At 34.9% G+C, this 21588-nt stretch overlaps 4 protein-coding genes and 1 non-coding gene across 17 annotated transcripts; 3 read left to right on the top strand and 2 right to left on the bottom strand.

Moving 5' to 3' along the window:
• Positions 1–3322: 3322 nt before the first annotated feature.
• LOC111301857 (uncharacterized protein At1g24485-like) lies at positions 3323–4447 on the top strand. The gene is made up of 2 exons (XM_022897863.2): positions 3323–3425; positions 3519–4447. The coding sequence occupies exons 1-2, from the start codon at positions 3323–3325 to the stop codon at positions 4094–4096; spliced, it is 681 nt and encodes a 226-aa protein (XP_022753598.1). The 3' UTR covers positions 4097–4447.
• On the top strand, positions 4179–6175 carry LOC111301856 (uncharacterized). The gene is made up of 9 exons (XM_089744254.1): positions 4179–4366; positions 4409–4640; positions 4759–4857; positions 4941–5062; positions 5118–5186; positions 5280–5351; positions 5435–5506; positions 5587–5819; positions 5991–6175. The coding sequence occupies exons 1-9, from the start codon at positions 4179–4181 to the stop codon at positions 6173–6175; spliced, it is 1272 nt and encodes a 423-aa protein (XP_089600380.1).
• Positions 6176–8840: 2665 nt separating this feature from the next.
• On the top strand, positions 8841–15822 carry LOC111301432 (putative NOT transcription complex subunit VIP2). 13 transcript variants are annotated; one of them, XR_016328339.1, is made up of 16 exons: positions 8841–9011; positions 10118–10241; positions 10774–10843; positions 10957–11135; positions 11328–11709; positions 12095–12307; positions 12397–12492; positions 12770–12858; positions 13056–13241; positions 13639–14061; positions 14161–14213; positions 14299–14340; positions 14423–14567; positions 14665–14727; positions 15127–15173; positions 15302–15822. XR_016328339.1 is itself a non-coding variant. In XM_022897060.2 (15 exons), exons 2-14 carry the CDS (start codon positions 10224–10226, stop codon positions 14722–14724), a joined length of 1956 nt encoding a protein of 651 aa, XP_022752795.2. In that variant the 5' UTR covers positions 8841–9011; positions 10118–10223; the 3' UTR covers positions 14725–14727; positions 15127–15822. The 13 variants fall into 13 exon arrangements, 7 of the variants coding, with proteins under 7 accessions (XP_022752795.2, XP_022752794.2, XP_089600984.1 ...); XR_002691521.2 differs by having other exon boundaries at positions 10774–10882; XR_016328341.1 differs by having other exon boundaries at positions 10774–10882; positions 13056–13516.
• Positions 10802–10882, bottom strand: LOC149514778 (small nucleolar RNA snoR35). The gene has a single exon (XR_016328433.1). It is a non-coding gene; the product is annotated as a small nucleolar RNA snoR35 (small nucleolar RNA).
• A 1679-nt stretch (positions 15823–17501) lies between the features above and the next one.
• On the bottom strand, positions 17502–21244 carry LOC111301431 (ankyrin repeat-containing protein At5g02620-like). The gene is made up of 4 exons (XM_022897057.2): positions 20777–21244; positions 20002–20560; positions 19500–19912; positions 17502–18508 (listed from the first exon to the last, which is right to left on the bottom strand). Exons 2-4 carry the CDS (start codon positions 20342–20344, stop codon positions 17630–17632), a joined length of 1635 nt encoding a protein of 544 aa, XP_022752792.1. The 5' UTR covers positions 20345–20560; positions 20777–21244; the 3' UTR covers positions 17502–17629.
• Between the last annotated feature and the right edge of the window lie 344 nt (positions 21245–21588).

Below are 21588 nucleotides of genomic sequence, written 5' to 3'. Positions count from 1 at the left end.
CATTATAAAGCTGTTAAAAAAGTACAACTTGTTTTCAGCAAAGCCAAAAAAAAAAAAAAAGAGTTTTCATTGCTTGCTTCTTAATTCTGTATTGTAATATTTGAGATTCCATTTTTCTGTCATAATTTAATTAGTTGAGAATCATGCATGATATAAATTTAATTGGTTTGAATATCTGGAGAGTGGGATACCTATATGCCAATTGTAGATTTGGTGCAAGGTTGTGCTTCAACCATTGAATTTCATCATTTACAGTAATGTTTGGTAGACTGGGAACATCACACAACTGCAAATGCTATGCAAAATACAATGGCAGAACTGCTTTGCAGTAGGGAAATTAAAAGCAGACTCATAAGCCACTGGAGATGCAATTAATCAAGTTAGATGGGATTCAAGGGCAACAGAGATTCATAAAAAAAATGAAGCATGGACTCCATGATTCACTCATGGATTTGCATCAACTTTGTTCTTCAGTAAAACAAAAGCCATTGGCTCAATCCTCTTCCTTCTCATATAAGTTGTGCCTTATGTATTAAAGGTACAGTTATTTGCTTGAAGTCTGAAGTTTCCCGTGTTTGAAGTCCCTTTTTAGAAACTCCCATGTGGGTTTTCCCAACGTTAAACAAAACACAGGAGGCTTTAAGCAAAAATCATGCATTAGCTATTTTGTAGGTCATTGGGTGCTTAAGCAACAACCTGGTGGAACAATTTTCTCTCATTTGTTCATGTTGATGCAGCAAGATAAAGTGAAACATTACACCAAGATTGGATAATATAAAGAAAAGAATCAATTTGAAAATAATCACATGATCACTTGCAAAAGTCGAAATGCACTGTATAGCAAATAAAGTCATAGCCATTGCAAATCAGAAACAACGCTACAAGAGAAATTTTAAACTGCAACAGCTCTGTCAGTTTCCTAAAGCTTGCTTGAAACCTCCACGCCTGCTGTACATGAAAGAGCTTACAAGACTTTATGCAGTTCCATTTTAGAACACAAATGGTTTTGAAGAGTTGCCTCTGTAATGTACATGAAAGAACTCACAGACAGCTTCTCTCTGGTTTGTCTGATGACTAACCAAAGAAAACACATCATCGTCTAGGATAACGAACTGACATACCACAATCATCCCACCTTTTTAAACAAAATAAAGGAAACTAGCTTATCTACTAGGATGTGGCAAGATGTGGCGGATGAGAGAAAACCATGTAAGCAGTGTCAAAAGAGAAGCTTAACCCATAGGATTTTCCATCACATCAAGTCACCCGCCATCAGACTTCACCAGCTGTGACTTGTGAGAACACTCTACTCGTTGAAAAGCCTGAGAGGTCGTCCACACTACACACCCGAAACTGTGCAGAAGAAATAGTTGGATCAAGCTGACTGATATTGTTGATTTGTGGAGAAAGCTCTACAATCATATTTGTACTGTTTTCTTCAGGATCGCCTTGAACAATAGCCTCCTGATTCCGTATGACATCTCCTACGGAGGGGCCTGTCCACACCAAAATTCAGCTAAGCACTTCTCAGTAGTTTCTCCAAACTCCTAAGAGAATCGGACCTGATGTTTCCTATGAGATTAGGATCAATTATTTGCCCCATCTGTCCTCTCTTCTGCCATTTCATTGCCCATTCAGATAGATTTTCAATTTCCCTTGGAAGAGTCGGGTCTATTACTGGTCTTGCACAAAGAACTTCAAACAAATCCATTCCAACTGAAAATACACCAGATTTCTATGTCAGTTGATATTCGGGGTCCAGATATCCAAAAATCCCTTTCACTGCCATGCTGACATGGGTCTGATCAATTTCAGGACCTGTCTTGGACACCCCAAAACCAGCAACTTTGGCCATGAGATTCTCATCAATTAAGATATTTGCAGGCTTCACATCACGATGAATGACTGCTTTTGCATAGCCTGTGTGAACTTAATGGAGTCCTCTAGCTGCTCCAATGCATATTCAAGCCTGTGTTAAGGTAACTCCAAACGCATTTTCACTTGATTTGGACTAATTAAATTAATTATATAAAAAAAAAAAGGAAAAAATCCCCCGAGATTATAATGTTTGGGGCTTGGGTTGAGAGAAGAGAAAAGAATGGACCCATCATCAAGATTTCATAGTAGTAGCTCAAATAATCAATTTGGATGTAGGTGCACACCATGTTAAGAACCTAAAGATTGTATGGTGAAAGAGGCCCAAATTATTAGAAGAAAATGGGCAATTTGCCTAATGCAATTGGGCATCATGGGCCTATATGGCTCCAAATAGGCTCAATATCTACTCCCAAAAGGAATAAGACCATTTGGATGATCTGTTTCTCAGATTGCAGTCGAGCTTTAATGTTCAAAATTTCCTGCTAGTAAACATTCAACTTATTTGTGTGGTGTTAGAGATCAACAACTAAAAGAGACTTTGATTTTGCATATGATTAATTCCACACGTCAAAAGTACACATTTTGTTTATATTCAACATAATTTTTTAACGCGTATGAATTTTATCAGTTGACATATAAAATAGTTTGAATATGGATATGATTGACAATTCAATCTAAATTTATCAAATTTTGATCTATTCAATTTTATAAAGTTAATTTTTTTAATCAAATCTTAAGTCGAATAAGATAGGATTTTGTAAAAAAAAAAAGGGATCTAAGTTTAAGCAAATTCGTTTTAACCCAATTTGATATATATATATATATATATATATATATATTATTTATTTAATTTTATAATTATATATTTTTTATATTTATTTAATTGTATATTTATATTTAAAAATAATAATTTATATTTAAAATTTTTAATATTAAAAATATAACTTTTTATTAATTTCGAATTGAAACGAGTTGATTGTGATTTTATGTATTGTAAGATGAGTTAAGTACAAAAATAATCTTTTAAAATTAGATTGGGTTTAGGTTTTGATTATATAAAAAATGTCAGATTTAAACAAATAAAAACTTATTTCAACCCAATCCGTTGTCATTTTGTTCGGAGGATGATATGCAAATTTAAATATATTTTTTTGACACAATTAGGCTGATCAAAGTAGTGCATAAACTTAGTCCATAAGTGACAAATTTCGACTCACAATACTGTAGACTGACAGTTCAATGATGTATACACTATGAAGGAAAATCGACCAAATCCAAAACCATGGGCTGGCACCAAATAATGCCAAGTTTACGAGTCTAATTACAATCTCATGAGTTTTATTTTCCTTTGTTTTTTGGCTGGAATAATAACCTCATGCTCGATCGTTGTCAAGCTATACTAAATAGTTCACTACTCTATTTAATGAGCACTAAACCCTTAATCATGCATGTCCACCGTCTCCATCCTTCCCTCAAAATAGCCATGGCTGCCTATCTCTTACTTCTGATCATAGCAGCTTCTGCATTTTCCACACTTACCGCTGATGGTGAGCTCATTTCTTGTACTAAAGTTCCATTTGTTCTTTGTGTTGAATTATTTTACAATTTAATGTTAAAACATTTTGCTATGTGAATTTCAGTAAGCATCGACTGTGGAGCTTCTGAAATTTATACTGATGACTATTCCATCGATTGGGTTGGAGATGATAACTACATTCAACATGGTGAGTCCGTAGTGGTGCAATCTCGCAAATCAGTAGCTCAAGCAATGACCACTCTAAGGGTATTCACTGAGAGGAAGAAAAACTGTTACTCCATTGATGCTGACAAGGGATCTCAAGTTCTTGTCCGAGCCAGTTTTTTCAATGGAAATTATGACAGGAAATCATCTCCTTCAAGTTTTGATCTACAATTTGATGGGAATCAATGGACCACGGTGGGGACTTCAAGTAACGAAGTTGTTTCCTATGAGGTTATTTATGTCACAAAGAGCGATACCATAAGTTTATGTGTTGCGCAGACATCTCCTAATATGTTTCCCTTGATATCAGCTATTGAAGTTCGGGTCCCGGACATGAAAATGTATGGACATTTTGATTCAAAATATGCTTTGATGTTAAGGAGGAGTGTTGCTTATGGCACCGAAGATATAATTAGGTATGTTTTGCCTTTCAGTGATGTAATTGTTCCTTTAGATAAAGTTACTGATTGGCTCTAGCCTTTGTAGCACATGACACAAAAAATTTTATCAGCTAGAGTTTCCTTTTTCTTAGGTCTGCCGATAATGTTTACGACAGAATATGGTTCCAGCTATCAATGGAAGCGATTTCACAGTGCTTACAAGTGATGAATCGTCGATCGAAGTTAGATTAAATGATAGCCCTCCACGAGCTGTGTTTCAGAATGCATTTGCCACTAACAGCACCTCCATATCCATAATATTAGGGACTAATCTTCCCAGTGCTGAAGTTCCTATTTACATGAACATGTATTTTTCTGAAGTTTTAGCACTTGATTCAACCTAGAACAGATCCTTTGAGCTCTACATAGATGGCGAACCTAGCTCAAACCCCTTCATCCCTGATTATGGAAAAGCAGGAGAAATGTTCCTTACTAACTCCACTGCCTCTTCCAACACTACCTTCTCTTTGGTTGCCTCACCTGATTCAACACTGCCTCCACTTATCAATGCCCTGGAAGTTTTTACAGTCAGTGATGAGCTAACAGATGGAACCAATGGTGATGATGGTCGGTATCTTAAGGCACAAATTGCTTGATATTTCATATTCAGACATGAAATTTTGGGATTTCTGTTCATTTATTTATTTATTTTTCTTCTTCTTTTATGTTATTTTAGTAGAAGGATTGGCCTCACTGCAGAATGAATTTGATGCACCGGGAGACTGGGGTGGTGACCCTTGTCTTCCTTCACCGTATACACGGGATTGGATCAATTGCACCTGTGCTTACATACCCCGAGTAACAGCATTGTAAGTTATTAATTTTCTAGCTGCATACTTAAGAATAGCACTCTTAAGTTTCATGAAAGTCTGATCATTAAGAACCCCAAGCTTAGCTCAGATGATTCATGTAACTATCCTTACGAGATGGCATCCAGCAAGTATGGATTTCGAATCTCAACTCCTGCTACTCCTTCCACCGTTCCGAGGCTGCAGCCTCCTTTGTACCAAAATAAATAAATAAATAAATCTGATCATTTAGGTATTAAAATTCTTCAGGTATCTCGGTACCTTTCGTCTATCTGGTTTACTTCCTGATTTTAGCTCCATGACAACCCTCGAAATAATGTGAGATGTATAGCTCCAACTTTATTAGTTAAATCTGTTTGATCTCAATTTCTTTAATTTGGTGTTTGAAATTTTAATTTCTTTTGATTGCAGAGACTTGCATAATAACAGCCTAATTGGTTCTATCCCTGAATTTCTTGGCATCTTGCCAAATTTAAATCAATTGTGAGTTTACTAGGCACTGTTTTGTCAGAATTTCCTTTTTCCAGTTTCCTGATAGTCAACTGAAATCTTTCTTCCTTCTTCAGGAACTTGGCCGATAGTGAGTTTAGTGGACCAATTCCTTCCTCAATATCAAAGAATACCAAATTAAAATTAGTGTAAGTGAATCATTTTCCTTTGATCCAGTCATACTACAAGCTGCTTCATTTCTCCAATAATTCACAAATTTTCATCTCAGTGTGACAGGCAATCCAGATTTGTGTGTCTCTGGCAAGTCATGTAAAACAGCCAGTGCAAATCCATGGGATGGCTCCTCAGCTTTCTCCTCAAGCAGCGGCAAGAAAAAGAGCAAGTTGCCAGTAATACTTGGATCCACAATTCCAATTTTGGTACTTCTCTGGGTAATTGGAGGAGTTTTTGCCGTGTTTCATCATAAGAGAAAATCAACGGCCATTGCAGCCACTAATGCAGGTTAGTATAATAAGCAACGTAATCATCATAAGAAAAATGTCCTGTTTGTCAGCCATACTCTCTCATGAGCTGACTTTAACATTTGGCTTTATGGGAATATGGAGCCATTTGGTTTTCAATATCCATACAAGGAACGTAGTCACCCTGTGTTTTTTCTTTCATGGTTTTCAGGGCAAGCTGGAGGAGCCAAAAGGCCTAATGGCAGGCCACCACTGGCGGCGAAAATGCAGATGGCGAATAACAGAATAGCCCAAAATCTAGTCAATGACTTTAGAATGAACATCCAGGAGCAATCAGCTGAAGATCAGCGAGATGACCAAAACGATCAACAAAATCGTCCTGAAGGAGGGCATTGATCATCCTGTTAATTATTAGATCGTCACCATGATCTTAAAAAGTTTATAAGCTGTATCTTAGAGTGATTTCTTTCTCTCCTTTTTTTTTTTTTTCTCCTCATAGTTTTTTGTGTGAATAAATCGCCAAAAATTATCTTTATTCAGAAGTGCTTTACTGAACATCGATTGAACACGAAGATTTGAGGGTAATTCGTCGAAATTTATGCATAAAATGCATTTGCTAGGCCTACAAACCTTGTTCGCTTCTCGTTAAGCTTGGGCTTTGATTTTTAATCTTAATCTCAGCCTGGCCCAAGTCATTATTCTGTGCATCATTTTTTATTTTTTTTTTAAATTTAGTTTAAAATATTTAAAATGATAAAATATATTTGCATAAAAGATTTATTATTTTACAGATAATTAAATTGGATTAAACTTAAAATATTTCAGTCTTGATATCAGTTATTATTTCTTTGATATATATTTGAAAAATATGTAAGAGCTGAAATTTAAGTTGTGTATTTCATATTTTAACTCCTTCCACTTGTGGTGATAAAAAAAAAAAGTAAAATCATTTCATTTATCATTTTTTTAATATCATTTAAAGTAAAATTTTTTTATTTTTATACAAATTTAAGTAGATCCTTCTTATATATATTTTAATTATTATAAGAACGTACAAATTGATGTAACAATATGAATTTTAATAGTATAATAATAAAATATTATAATTTTTAATTATAATCAATAAAAGCTTGATTTAACTTTTTTTTTTCTCGTTATATAATTTGTTTGTAAATAATTTTCTCACTAATTTTTCCAAAATAATTAAAGTGTTCTAAAACAAACCTAATTTCTTGAGTTTGTTGATAATTTCAAATTGAGTAAATATGTAATTTAATTTTTAAATTATATAATTGTTAATGGCTTAGTATTTATAAAAAATATTTATGATTAAACACTCAAATTTTATTTTCGTCAAATATTTTACATCATTAAATAATATTGTTAGTTAAAATACTCACGTGTTAAATATTAATTAATAAAAAATACCATAATCATGATATTATTAATTGTTTTTTAACAACAACAATTTATTGTTAATAAAATTAGTATATAAAATAAAATATTTAGCAACAAAAAATTTTAAATACTTAATTATAAATTTTTTATAAATTTAAAAATAATATAATATAATCTATAACTATTAATGAAAGTAGTTTCTAAATTGAGATTATTCATAAGATTTTCATTTTTTGTGCCAAGTGTTGCATGACGATTGGCTGCTCATTTCTTTTGTTTAGAATGGAAGCAAAATGTGCCGTTTTACAAGTTAGTGAAAAAAAAAAAAAAGAACAAAAACAAGAGAAAAAGAATCTAGAAACAAAAGAGAGAGTAGTTGCGAAAAAAAATAATAAAAGGGGAGAAATTATAAAAGTTGATCCAAAAATTTGTTTAAGAAGAATAGACGGGAGAAGAAACAGAAGAAAAATGAAAGAAGGAAGAAATTTGAATCAACTGAAACCAGATAAGATAATTATGTTATTATGTTACGTTAGAAGGTTTTTATTAGATTAGATAATTCACGTATTTATATAATATAAAATATTAAATATTATATATTTTTATCATATTTTATATAAAAATTATTATTATAATTTATATTGATATAAAAATATAATATTTTTATTTTTAAATTTATATATAATTATTATATTATAATTTTAAATTATATTATTTTTATGTTTTATTTTCATATAATATTTATGTTATATTTTAAATTATCGAATGTAATTTACATTATATTAAATTTATATATTTTTTTAATTTGAGATCTTTAAAGTTCAATAATTATTTTAAGTTTTGATTAATTTAAAGTTGAATTAGATGAAATTTTATAATGGAAGCAAATTTTTTTATTTATAAAATTTAAAATTAAAATTTTACTTAAAAAAATTAAATTTTTTGCTAATCAACAAATATCGGTAATTTGTATATTGTTTATAGGTAAGAACAGTAATATGCCATTTGGAACGAATTCATATCAAGTTGCTTCCAAATTAGGCTTCAGCTAAGTAGCGCATTGGGCACATAGTGCATCCTAATGCCGATGTCACGGACCTAAGGGGGAGTCCTGAATCCCACATCGAACATAATAGGAAGGTCCCTGGGGTATAAAAGGGTTCACACCATCTCCGCCTTGTGAGGCGCCTTTTGTAGGACAAAACCGTGAGGCCACGGGGGCCAGAGCGGACAATACCTCACAAGGGTGTGAACCATGGCGGTCAGGCTGATCCGGGACACCGGAAGGGTGAATGCCCGGGTCCCGGAGCCGCGCGGGTTCGGAGCTTGAGTCTCGACCCGTGACACCGACACTAGCAGGGGCCAGGGCAGCGTAGGCCCACGTCGAAGCTGACTTGTGTAATATAATTTAAAAGCTAAATCACACGTTAATCCTTTCAAATTTGTAAGGGTAACCCATGCCTCCCAAAAAAAAATTTCCCGACATGCGAATTCTCCTAAACCATGGTCCACGTAAACGCTTCAAGATCGATAAAAATCCTTAGATCACAAGGTGAAGAAGCCGACAAATATAATGAGCGAAACAACGTCATCACACCCAAACATTACCCGTCTTCCATTGTCCTTACCACAAAAAAAGCAACAATGTGTTTCCCTTTCTTTCGCTCGTTCGATTTAGGGCAAAACGAAAAAGCAAAAATAAAACCAGAAAAGCTGGACCCAAACAAAAACGCAAAAACTCGTTCTTTGACTCAGCTCTCAACAAAATCCCTTAAAATTTAAAAAAAAATAGAGAAAAACGAAAGATCTCTCTCGCTCGCTGATCTACCTTCAGGTAACTATCACTCTATCTTCTTAGTCGATCTCGACTCGTCTGAGTTCGATCTCCAATCGCACTGAGTTAATCTCTTTTTATTTTTTATTTTATGATCGTTTACTTTTCGTGTCCGTTGTCTTAGTGAAGATTTCGATTAGTTTTTGTGAATTTCGATTTTTAATTTTTTTCCTGAGAATTTTTTAGAAGGATTTAGCGGATAGTTGAGACTGTTTAGAAACTGCTGTTTGGCTGCTTAGAAGTTAGAACTAACCGTGTAAAAATGTGGAGACCGTCCTTTCGACGAGCTTAACTGAACTGACCTGAATAGCAGTGTAGGCTTTTTTATTATTTTTTTTAATTGAGGATTTAGTTCTTTGAAATGAGGATATTGTTGTTATTTGGAAGCATTGATTTATAGCTCAATAAAAAAATCCTGGATTTCGAGCATTCTTATTTTGTTTTTCTATTTCTTTTTAATCAAAAACGGAGGATTGGTTTGTTAAGATGACCAGCAATCAGTTACACTGATTGTTTATATTTCTTGTTATGTTATTTTCTTTCAATTTAAAATAGTTCGTATGGTATCAGTCTCGCTGGTGTGAATTCAGGTTTCAGTTTCTTAATGTTATTTGGATGATATGTTTAGGGATTTCTGTCCTTTCTCACCATGCAAAATTACCTTAATTTCAATACAGATAAGAGGTTTTGAGGCTGAAAGATATGCGATTGAATAAAAAAAAACTACATAACTTGTAAGACATGTTACATTGAATTTTCTTTTAGATTTTTTACACTTTGTTTATCATTTGATTTGAGAAAAAATGATGAAAATCTTTTGAATGATTGTGTACTGTCATTATTTGGAAGTGGAAAGTTGCAAAAGTGGGTTGTGTAAAGCCAAATGTGATGTTGAGAATCTTAGCTGGGCATCTGTTACTCATGTCAATTACATAGCCTAAGTAGCAGGAAAAAGTTTAGGTTATTGTTGTTCTAGATATGTTAAGCATTTTGGGTGTGTATTGCTGCTAAGATTGGGTTTGGTCCAGCGTCAACTGAATGTGCACTCGTCACCTACTTTTCGTCGTTTTGGGGTTAGTTTCTTACAATTGTGCTGTCCTTTTCAGGCTACAATCACTGTTGCAGCTCCTCAAATCAGGATTTTGTTACTTACACTATAGGCTGCTTCTCAACAACGAATGTTTTTTTGCATGACCTATTGACACTTGTGCAATGTCAGGGTTACTTAATGTATTGTTACTTGAACTGAAGAATTTATTTAGAGTTGAAATCTTTTAGAACATTAATCTGTTTTTGGACTTTATTTTTCCTTTGCCTAAATGAAGTATGTGGCTTCTGCAGGTGAACTTTGTTCTTTGAGCAGAAGATAACTAGATATGTATTATTGTGGGTTTTAGATGCAGCATATTGGATCTATTGCTTCTATATGTTTCTGTATATGTTTATGTGCTTGTTGATGACAATATGTTTTGGCATGCTTATTTTAAGTAACTTAGAGTATGAATATGTTGATTATAAGTCATTGGTGCTCCATCAAAAGTCGGTTTGAAATGTTACTATTTCTTTCTAGATCAGAAATGATGGAATGTTTAGAAATCCTCTTCCTTTTATGGTCTATTATCTGTTTAATTGAAACTTAAAATCAAATTTGAATGTATTTCATTTCAGTTCTCCATATTCTTTTCCTGGTTGATTATTGTTTGTAGTTTTGTATTACATGTCTATCTATTAACTGGAAACAATATTGTGCATCTTGTTGCAGTCGTCTATCAATGGTTCAGCATCTAATCTTCCAGACAGTAGTGGGCGTTCTTTTGCTACATCTTTCTCTGGTCAGTCTGGCGCGGCCTCCCCTGTTTTCCATCACACTGGTGGGTAGATTTTACTGATTTCCACTCATCTATGTTCTTCTGAACGCATGCAAGTGTATTTTTTGTTTTTGCAGGCACTATTCAGGGCCTGCATAATATTCATGGTAGCTTTAATGTTCCCAACATGCCTGGTACGCTCACATCAAGAAACACAACATTAAGTAATGTTCCAAGTGCTGGGGTTCAACAACCTTCTGGGAGCCTTTCTGGTGGAAGGTTTGCATCAAATAATCTCCCTGTTGCTCTTTCTCAGGTACTTGTAATAATCCTACCTTTCTATGATCTTACTTTTTGGATTGCAGAAATATAAATTCTACACGTTTTCTCCCCCCTTTCATGCATGTCATTGGGACAAACGCACATAAAAATCAAAGATAATAGGAAGAAATAAAATCCGACATTCTCGTAATATGTAATTCAATTTCTTATGGATACCATTTTGCAGTTATCCCATGGAAGCTCACATGGACATTCAGGGGTAACCAATAGAGGAGGTATTAGTGTTGTAGGAAACCCTGGATTTAGTAGTAACACAAATGGAGTTGGTGGTTCTATACCTGGGATTCTCCCAACCTCTGCTGCAATTGGTAATCGCAATGCTGTTCCAGGATTGGGAGTATCCCAAATTTTGGGAAATGCAGGTCCTAGGATGACGAGTTCTATGGGAAACATGGTTGGTGGGGGCAACATTGGGAGGAGCATAAGCTCCGGTGGAGGATTATCTGTTCCTGGTCTTGCCTCTCGTTTGAATTTAAGTGCCAATAGTGGATCTGGAGGTTTAAGCTTGCAGGGACAGAATCGGCTGATGAATGGTGTGCTTCCTCAAGGTATGTTACTATGAACAATTACCCCTATATTTTGTCTTTTACTTGAACAAAAGATCACTGTTTACTTGTCAGCAAGCTGACTATAATTGCCGTTGGGCACAAATCAATACAATGGCTAGAAATTTTGGTTAATTTACCGTCCCTCACTCTCATTTTCTTTTTATGTGTTCTGGCTTCTTTTCTCACATTGCTCTTCATAGCTTTTCAGCACTCACTGGTTACTTCTAATTCTTGGAAGTTAACGTAATTAATATTCTTAGCTGATACTGAATATATCTTTCAATTTAATAGTTTGTATTATTACTTTTATATGATGGAATATGTGTCTTGTGGATTTTCTAGTTTAGCTGCAGTTGTTCATGTGAATGACACTTTCTGGATTCAGGATCTCCTCGGGTAATTTCAATGTTAGGCAATTCTTATCCTACTTCTGGGGGTCCACTTTCCCAGAGCCATGTTCAAGCTGTGAACAATCTTAGCTCTATGGGAATGTTGAATGATGTGAACTCAAATGACATTTCCCCTTTTGACATAAATAATGATTTCCCTCAGTTGACAAGTCGCCCTAATTCTGCTGGAGGGCCTCAAGGACAACTGGGTAACCGAACAAAGAGGCTTTCTGATTCTTTAGTTTGTCTTTTTTTCCTGCTGCTGAAGTTCTAACATTTTAAGTTGAAAAATTTTCAGGTTCATTACGAAAACAAGGTCTTAGTCCAATTGTTCAACAAAACCAAGAGTTCAGCATTCAAAATGAAGATTTCCCTGCTTTACCAGGATTTAAAGGTGCTCAGATATTCTTTGACCTGGTTTTGATTTAATGCATTTTACTTTCTGGTTGACAGATATAAATGCTGTATTTCTTTCTCACTTTTTATGTACTCGGGAATCCAGCTTTAAGTTATATCAGTACTTGATTTTGTGGTCATTCTAGTAAATTACCTCTCTATTGAATTTTTATGGCAGTGTTATTAATGCATTTAATAGCTTACTTTGCATTGTTATGATGCTGATATTGTTTTTAAAACCATTAAGTTGTTGACCACTATTAGATATCGTACAGGCGGTAATTCTGATTATGCAATGGATTTGCACCAGAAAGAACAACTTCATGACAATACTGTGTCAATGATGCAATCTCAGCACTTCTCTGTGAGTCTCTACATTTACAAATTGTAAAATTATGGGTTATTTTCTTTTTCATATATATTTTTAAATAATTGCCTGCTGTACATTTTATGAGTTATGTATTTCCTTTTCTTCATTTTCTAAAAAATAAGTATATTTTATCATCTTCATGATGTATGTATTGTGAGATTTTCTCTAATAATTGTGTGCAATTTGCACAGATGGGGAGATCTGCAGGATTTAACTTGGGTGGATCCTATTCATCTCATCGCCCACAGCAGCAACAGCAACATGCTCCGTTAGCCAGTAGTAGCGGTGTCTCCTTTTCACCTGGAAACAACCAAGATCTTCACCATTTACATGGCCCAGATATTTTCCCATCATCACATTCGAGCTACCACTCGCAGGTGTGGTAGTCTGGTGCTGTAAATGGTTTCTTGTGAATGTAACTAATGGGATTATTAGGGGTGGAAGGAAATGGATTTTTTTGCATCTTTCTTTAATGGCACATGGGAGCACGGATTCATAACTGATTTGAAACATCATATTTGAAGAGTGTTTCAGTAGCTGGATTGGATTGAGATTCATTGTTGGTCTGACTGAAATAATGTGAAATTGGCCCCTTCCTTTTCTCTTATAACAGCATGTGAAAAGAAGGATCCATTGAAAGTTGAAGAAATTGGTTTGACTTCCTTGTGATCGACATTGAACACATATGCATTTGATTTGTGCATCAAAGTTTTTTCTTTTTTGGTAGATGATAAGTAGAATTACTCCTAACATCCTCTTTCATCTTTGGTTTAGACCAGCGGACCACCTGGGATTGGGCTAAGAACTCTAAATTCCTCAAATACAGTTTCTGGTATGGGTTATGACCAGCTTATCCAGCAATATCAGCAACACCAAAACCAGTCCCAGTTTCGTCTTCAACAGATATCAGCTGTCAATCAGTCATTTAGGGAACCAGGCATGAAACCAATGCAGGCTGCACAGTCTAATCCAGACCCATTTGGTTTACTTGGTTTGCAAAGTGTGCTAAAGATGAGTGATCCTGATCTGACTTCCCTTGCTCTCGGAATTGATCTGACAACACTTGGGTTAAATTTAAATTCATCGGAAAATCTTTACAAGACTTTTGGTTCTCCGTGGTCTGATGAACCAGCTAAGGGTGACCCAGAGTTCACTGTGCCACAATGTTATTATGCGAAGCAACCACCCGCTTTACATGTGAGCTGTTTTTCACTTTCCTTTGGTAACCTGCTTAATGCAACTGTCTGAATTAATGAGTTTTCTTCTATATATCTGATTTCTTTTTGGTGCATGCAGCAAGGTTATTTTTCAAAGTTCACAGTGGACACATTGTTCTATATATTTTACAGGTGTGCTTTTCTTTAATGTTTGTTGCTTTTCTTTTGTATATTTTAAGATGTTATTCTTAGCCATCTGTATATCTCTGTAATGCAGCATGCCAAAAGACGAAGCTCAATTATATGCTGCATATGAACTGTATGGTCTCTACCGAATGAATTGTGTTGAAAGCTTTATACACCTTTTTTCCCAACCTTCATTTTGCACCTCTTATTGGCAGTTATAATAGAGGCTGGTTTTACCACAAGGAGCACCGATTGTGGTTCATAAGAGTCCCCAATTTGGAGCCACTAGTTAAGACAAGCACATATGAGAGAGGTTCTTATCACTGTTTTGATCCAAATTCATTTGAAACAATCCGCAAGGTTGGAACTATTTTATGCCTACTGCATTATTTATGTTGCTTTTTACTGTTATTCATGACTCTTGTTGCCAAATGCTGACTGTATATTTTGACTGCAGGACAATTTTGTTGTCCATTATGAGTTGTTGGAAAAGAGACCAGCTTTACCTCAACCCTAACAGGTTATTTTACTGTTTACAATGTAAAGCTTAAGTATGTAACTCATTTGTCATTCGTTAGAACATCAGTTTGCAGCATTAGTGGTTCTTTTTTTTGGGATGTAGCAATTTTCAAAATATCTGTTCATCTCTTTGCAATGAGTAGCCATTATAGCCTCGTTTCCTTTACATAGCAATTTTAAGATGATGAGTGAAAAATCAAATGCACGACAACAGTACCATCTATGGCATTCCAGCCAGGCGTTCAAAGCCTGGGATTTGATAAGTCCTGTTGCCTAGTTAATGAAGGGTAGCATTGTGGGGAGTGCCCCATCCCAACGCCCACTTTTACCTGTTTTGGTTTTGAATATCATTAATATTATTGGTTTTAATGACTATTGTACTTAATTCTGAACATCTCAGAAGCACCAAGCTTTATCTGGTCTGATTCAATGGTGGCGGGGAATATGGTGTGTATACGTGTTCTACTTTTTGGTTTTTAATGTTCGGATTGCTGATTTCACTTCGCAAGAAGCCACGATTTTGAGTTCCTGCCAGGGCCAAGGTCTCATGCTTCTTGCATATATTTGAAAAACAGATTTCGAAGGCTTCTTGTTGTGGAATGATTCCATCTTCGGTTCGCCCCTAACTACAATGCCAAGTTGTTCTCTATGCCGGACAAGTTGTGAGCTCTCATTTGAAAGATATTGATTGCATTCAGAACTCGAAATGAAGTGATATATACAAATATTGAAACTTAAAACCTTGTTGGTTTACTACCACGATTGAATGGGGATATGGAATTACTCATGATTTGGTGGAGCCGTCAAATTAGGAGCATGTGATACATAAACATGTAGGCAATGTAAGTTCTGACCGTGTTGTCGAAGCGGTGTCATTTAAGCTCTTCCTCGTCAATCATTTGCATGATAGTTGGATGATGATAAATTCCATCTGCATCAGCACCCATTGATGTTTCTTCTATGGTCGACATTGCATCAGGCTATTCATCGGCCAGGGGGTTTGATGTATGTATGTGTGAAACACCAGGATCAGTTGCAAAACAATCTCCATTTGACATCGATGAAGTATGTTCAATGGCCAGTGATGGCCTAATCATTTTACCTGGATCAGGGATAGTTGATGCTTCTGTGCTCTCGTGGAGGAAACAATCCCACCCTGAGTCTCTCCAGTGGCAGTTCCTCTTTGATCTCTGCCTAGCACCACTGCTGTCACTTGTCCTTGAGTGGATATAACTTTTCTGCTTTCGAACTCAGTAAACAAGGGCAGGGAATAACATGAGCCAACGATCAACAAAGAAAAACAAAAACAAAGAGTTGGGAAAGATGAAAGTAGGGGTGGAAATTCAGTTAAGGTAAATTCGAAATGCATAATAAAAAGCTAAATATCTTCTAACAGGAAAACAGCTGTCTCACCCAATGAACAGCAAAATTCATTCAGAAATTTCTGGCAAAATATCAAATAAACTTTGCTTAAAATGAAAATTATAGCAAAAGAATTGTATAACTTTACTCACATCACCAGTTGCAGAAGATATAAGTACTAAAAGGTAAATTATTCATTTAAAAAAATCAATAGATAAGCTGCAAAAATACTTTGTTTTCCCTATCATCGCAATACTGAGGTAGTAATATCAAGTTTAAGAGAAAAATGTCAGCAAATTATGATTTGATCATTGTAAAGTGGGGGAAAAAGGAAAACCCAATAATCCAACATTTATCAATGCTAAATGTGTAATGGTTGAGTCATGCGTAGTTAGAAGTCCACTCATATTTGGCCTGTTTCCAAATGCATTTTTTCTGAGTTGACACCAAAATTCTCGGTTTCTGCTGTCAGCCGACGCAAAAAAACAATCATGTACGTTTCTATATTCAGCAACCCAATTCGTTTTCGACGATTTTCAATATGATTTTATAAAATTAATTTTTTTTTAAATTAAATTTTGAATCAAATCAAATAATAATGATAAAAAATCAAAATCAGATCAAAATCAAAGGTAAATTTATTCAAATTCAACTTGATGTAAGTATAATTATTTTTTAAATTATTTAATTTTATTGTTTTATATATTTATATTTATTTTATTTTATTTTTATATTAAAAATAATATTTTATTAATTTTAAATTAAATAAAATTTTATATAATATTATATCAAATTGAATTCGTATATAAAATATAAAATAATTTTATTAAATCAAATTAAATTTAAATATTATAAATATAAAAAAAAATGCATATCTTTTAAGCCTCGTCCTTCGTATCTTCTTTTTGTGTTGATTTGATAGAGTTGTCAAAAGTTATCCTTGTGCTTTGAACTCTCCATTTGAATAGGCCACCCATGTCATCAATCAATCAATACGTTCTCATAATTTTTTCAAACATCAAATTTGTCCACATTTTCTTGTGATTTCCAGTGGAAGGTCGGTGTCCCAGATCTTTGCTGTCTTCCTCTATTCATTTTCAGTCTGTTGGGAAAGTGTACTGGCAAATCGTCCTTTTTGTTCATTTGAATTATTGCATGGGGTCCAGTTGTGTTTCTCATCATATGCACTTAGATTTCAACTACATGTCAAAGGGGAAAAAGGAAACAAGAGAAAAGGAGAGAGAATTATCTTTTACTTTTAGTTCTCCAGACTGCAGTGCTAAATTTGCTATAAACTGGAGTTTCTCTGCTGCATTTGGCTACATTTGCCTCCATGTTATCGAATTTTTCACATTTGCTGCAAAATGCTTATGAAATTCCTAGTATTTTGCTTTCTTCCTTTATGTAGGTGGCTATAGAAATTATAATTATATATTCAACCACATCTGTCATTGCCCTCAAGAAGTTCCTATGATCAACTAGAAATATACATTTAGTAATTAAGCCATATGCTGGGAAAAAAGGGTATGGCATGAGTCTTATTAAATCGCGTACATTTTCTTAAACTCATTGTTTAGAATTTCGGATTCTGACATCGCTGACATTGAAAAGGAGCGTGACCTGCTCTCCAATGACGATCTTCGTATACTTCTTAAGTTTGAAGCCTCAATCCGATGCCTAATCACCCAATAACACATAGTGCCTAAAGTTGTGGCCATTATGCTTGTTCCTATAATTGTCACTCCAATAGCAAGCCATCTTTCCTTCTTGCCAACTACAACGAATGACAAGGCTAAGAATGCCACTGAAATAAGCACACAAGCCAACCACATTAACTTGTTGATAATTGCCATCATCTGCTTCTTTGCCTTGCTCTCAATGACTACAACTGAGGTCTGAACCACAACAACTGCCAGAGAAATGAAGAGGGCAATGGAATCAAAGATGAAGAAAATTATAAAGGCAGGCTTTGGGGCTATATTTGCTTCCCCAAGGGAGTGTCCGGGAGGAATGTCAAGCGGGTCATCAACATATTGGCCAGGGACAGTGAAAATGGCAGCAAAGGCAACTGTAGCAATTAGGACAGCAACAACAGTGGTCGAGTTTATTGCATTGTTAAGACCTTCAGCATGCATTTTGTTGAGTCTTTTGGCAATGCCTTGCACATGCTTTCTAGTTTGGCGGGTGTGTTCTAGTTGATTGTGCACTTCATGCTTTATGTCACTCACAGTTTGTTTTAACTCACGGGCTGGATTTGGTGTTGCTGGCTTGATGCTTTGAGCACTTTGAACCCCATGCTGCTGCAGCATGGTTGCAATCTCAGCGTGCCCAGTTTTCTCAGCTGTGTCAAAAGCAGTTTCACCACTTCTGTTAACAGCTTTCGTGTCGGTTTCCTTGTATCCAAGTAGCAACTTAACAATCTGCACAAAAAAAAAGACTACATTAGCATCTTGCCTTGTTCCTTCTATTTGACTCCATAAATGGAAGATGTATTTCTTCCTTCCTCCACAGATTTGATGAAAAATCTTCTGAAATGGCTAGCATATTAAGGTTAAAATTCATTAGATTGTAATTAAACTTTTTTTCTTTTGAAGAAGATTGTGACTATATCTCAATTGTTGTAAGAACTACAGAGTTTATGCTACAAATGCTCTCTCATGAGTTTAATGGGGGGAAATCCAACTTTAGTCAAAGGAGTTTCAAATGATCCACCACAAGATTTTATGAAGGAACAGATATTCAATGTTTTTGCTAGAAATTTCACATTAGTATCTCCATGCCTCATAACTGGCTCATTACAGATTCAGGTATATATTTGCTTAATCCGTGAAATCAAGTCGTCGACAGGATATGAAATTGTCAAGATCTCACCCACACAGCATTTGTTTAAAACAAGCAATCGCTAATCTTTACTTTGAATCCTGATGATATTCTTTTCATTTTTAAATTACAAGTAATTTGACGTTTCAAATATATTAATCCACTAATTCAATTAAATTTTTGGCATATTTGTGAGATACTTCAGCCTTCTGTTAAGAAGTCAACAAGTAGGGGCACAACCAATAATCAAAAGCATTTTTCTTAATAACAATACTAAAGATAAAGATAGGAAGAAGTTCTATCAGAGAAAAGATGCTCTTCCCCCTTATGCAATCATCTAAATACTTAAAACTAAGTTGTAAAAATCCAATTGAAACCCAGAATCTGACAGAGGGAGATGAGGAAGACAGAGAATGAACATAAGTGGTTCAGTAGAAACCCAAAATTAAACTCTAGAGTAGCCAATTAGCTATGACTTGATTTAAGCAATCAACCAAAAGTCTAAATTATAGGTGAAACAATGACACTGACCCATTTGCTGATTAAACATGAATGGCTAAACTGATTGCTAAAGGCAAAAGGCTGATGTACCTGAGCTCTTCCCTTCCGGGTAGCTATATGCAAGGTTGTGTTTCCCTTGGTATCAACCATGTTTATCATCAATGAAGGATTCACCCTGATCAATTCCTCCACCACCACAAGATTCTGCCCCTTCACTGCCATGTGAAGTGCAGTCTGCCCTTTCTTATCAGTCCTTGGCGCAATCCCAGGTTCACTAGCCAAAAGTGCTTTCACAACCTCCACATGCCCATTTCTTGCAGCAGAATGTAAAGCTGTTTTACCATTACTCCTTGCTATTGTAGCCAGGCTACTACCTGCCTCCAATAAAAAATTCACAATCTCTATATGGCCTTGTGTTGCAGCCGTGTGCAAAGCCGTGGTGTTTGATAAATCAACAGTCATAGCCAATTCTGGATGGACTGCCAGTAGCACTTTCAATATATCTGCAACAAGGCCAGATTAATACATCACATTCACCTTCAAAATACCTTTCTTGCTTAGAAAACATAGAACTTATGTATCACAAACATACCTAAATCTCCTTGTTTAGCAGCTATGTGGAATGCATCAAAGCCATTTCTAGCTTTGATCCCAGCATCAGCAAGATCATAATAGTTAATCATCTCCTTAACCAAATCAACATAACCATATTCGGCGGCGACATAAAGGGCAGTTTCACCAGATTGGTTCTGTTTAGGTAACAGCTCCTTGAGCTCATCCTCCCCGGTGCCTGTTAGGATTTCTGTCACCACAGCAAGATTTCCAGCTCTTGCTGCAGAATGTAGAGTCGTATCATCACGTTTTCCTGTTAATTGTTTGGTCATCTTTTTCCTACGAGCAGGAACAATTGGCTGCTCAGTTGGTTGTGCCTCCATTGTAATCAAAATCAAAATTCTCCTGTACCTAACTTTAATTATGAATTGAAAGACCTCTTCTTCATCCTCCACCAAAAATCCAGATCAAAATTTGCATTTTTCATCCAAAAAAACCATTATGCATCTAAACCAACCAATGATCCCAAGAATTTTGACGCTTGATTCCTTTATCCAATGTCTGCTTCTGTTGTCTCCTGCATTCCAAAAATTATATGCCTGTTCGCAACAAAAATCCACCATCAGCTTTCTTTCAATGAATATTATAAGGAAACTGCTTTACCAACCAATCTAAACCAGAAGAATAATCAATCCCAGGAACCAAAAACAAATAAAACATGAACCTTTTTTATCCGTTTATCCTCCATTTTTTTTTAAAAGAAAGAAAATTAAATTAGGAACAAAAAAAAAAAAAAAAATCATGATAATAGTTACCTGAGTTTGAGGGAAGGAGCTACTTTTGCTCCCATCCATAAAAAACCAAAGCACCCATATATGTCAGGAAGCCGTTTTTAATTAAATTTCTCTGTTTCCAATCAGAATAAAAAAAAAGGAAAAACTTTGTATGGTCCTTTGTTCATGAAGAGGAAGAAGGAACAAGACAGAATGTCAAGTCTAGGCTCCAAAAACATAAAAAGCACATGTCCTTACAACTTTATGCGAATCTAAATCAGACCCAAGCCAGAAACTATGCTCATCTAACCAATAAAAGGGAGACTTTTGTAAAGGCCCTGATCTAGGATTCTTCTTCTTCTTCCTCTTCTTTATCTTTATCTTTATCTTTTTTCTTTTTCAGTTGATAATCGAAAATTTGAGGGGCAAAAAAAAAAAAAGCGGAATCAAAGCCAGAGTGGTGTTGGCTTATGAAGCCAACGAAATTAACAGAACCCACGCGCCTCTCTTGTCGTTTGACGTAACAGAACCCAGCTAATGCCATTTATTAGCCCCAAGAGTTTGTTTCTAGAATGACTTTTTTTTCTATTTTTTTTAATTTTTTTATAATTTGTAGAAATAAAATATCTAATTCGCTTTATATCTTCTTTTATAAGATTAAATTAAATTTCTTTGCATAAAAAAAAACTTGTGATATATATTTTTGAAACATATATATGATATTAATCTTTTTAAAGTTTTTATCAATATTGTATGCTTTAGTTTTCAAGTCAAAATATCGATATATTATATAAAATTATGAAAAAAATTTTATGTATGCAAGCCATAAATTTTATATTAGTTAAATTAAAATT

The sequence above is a fragment of the Durio zibethinus genome, chromosome 15 (assembly GCF_047325235.1).
Source record: "Durio zibethinus cultivar Kanyao isolate XHJ-2024 chromosome 15, ASM4732523v1, whole genome shotgun sequence".
Classification (NCBI taxonomy): domain Eukaryota; kingdom Viridiplantae; phylum Streptophyta; class Magnoliopsida; order Malvales; family Malvaceae; genus Durio; species Durio zibethinus.
This window is presented reverse-complemented; position numbering and strand designations above follow the sequence as displayed.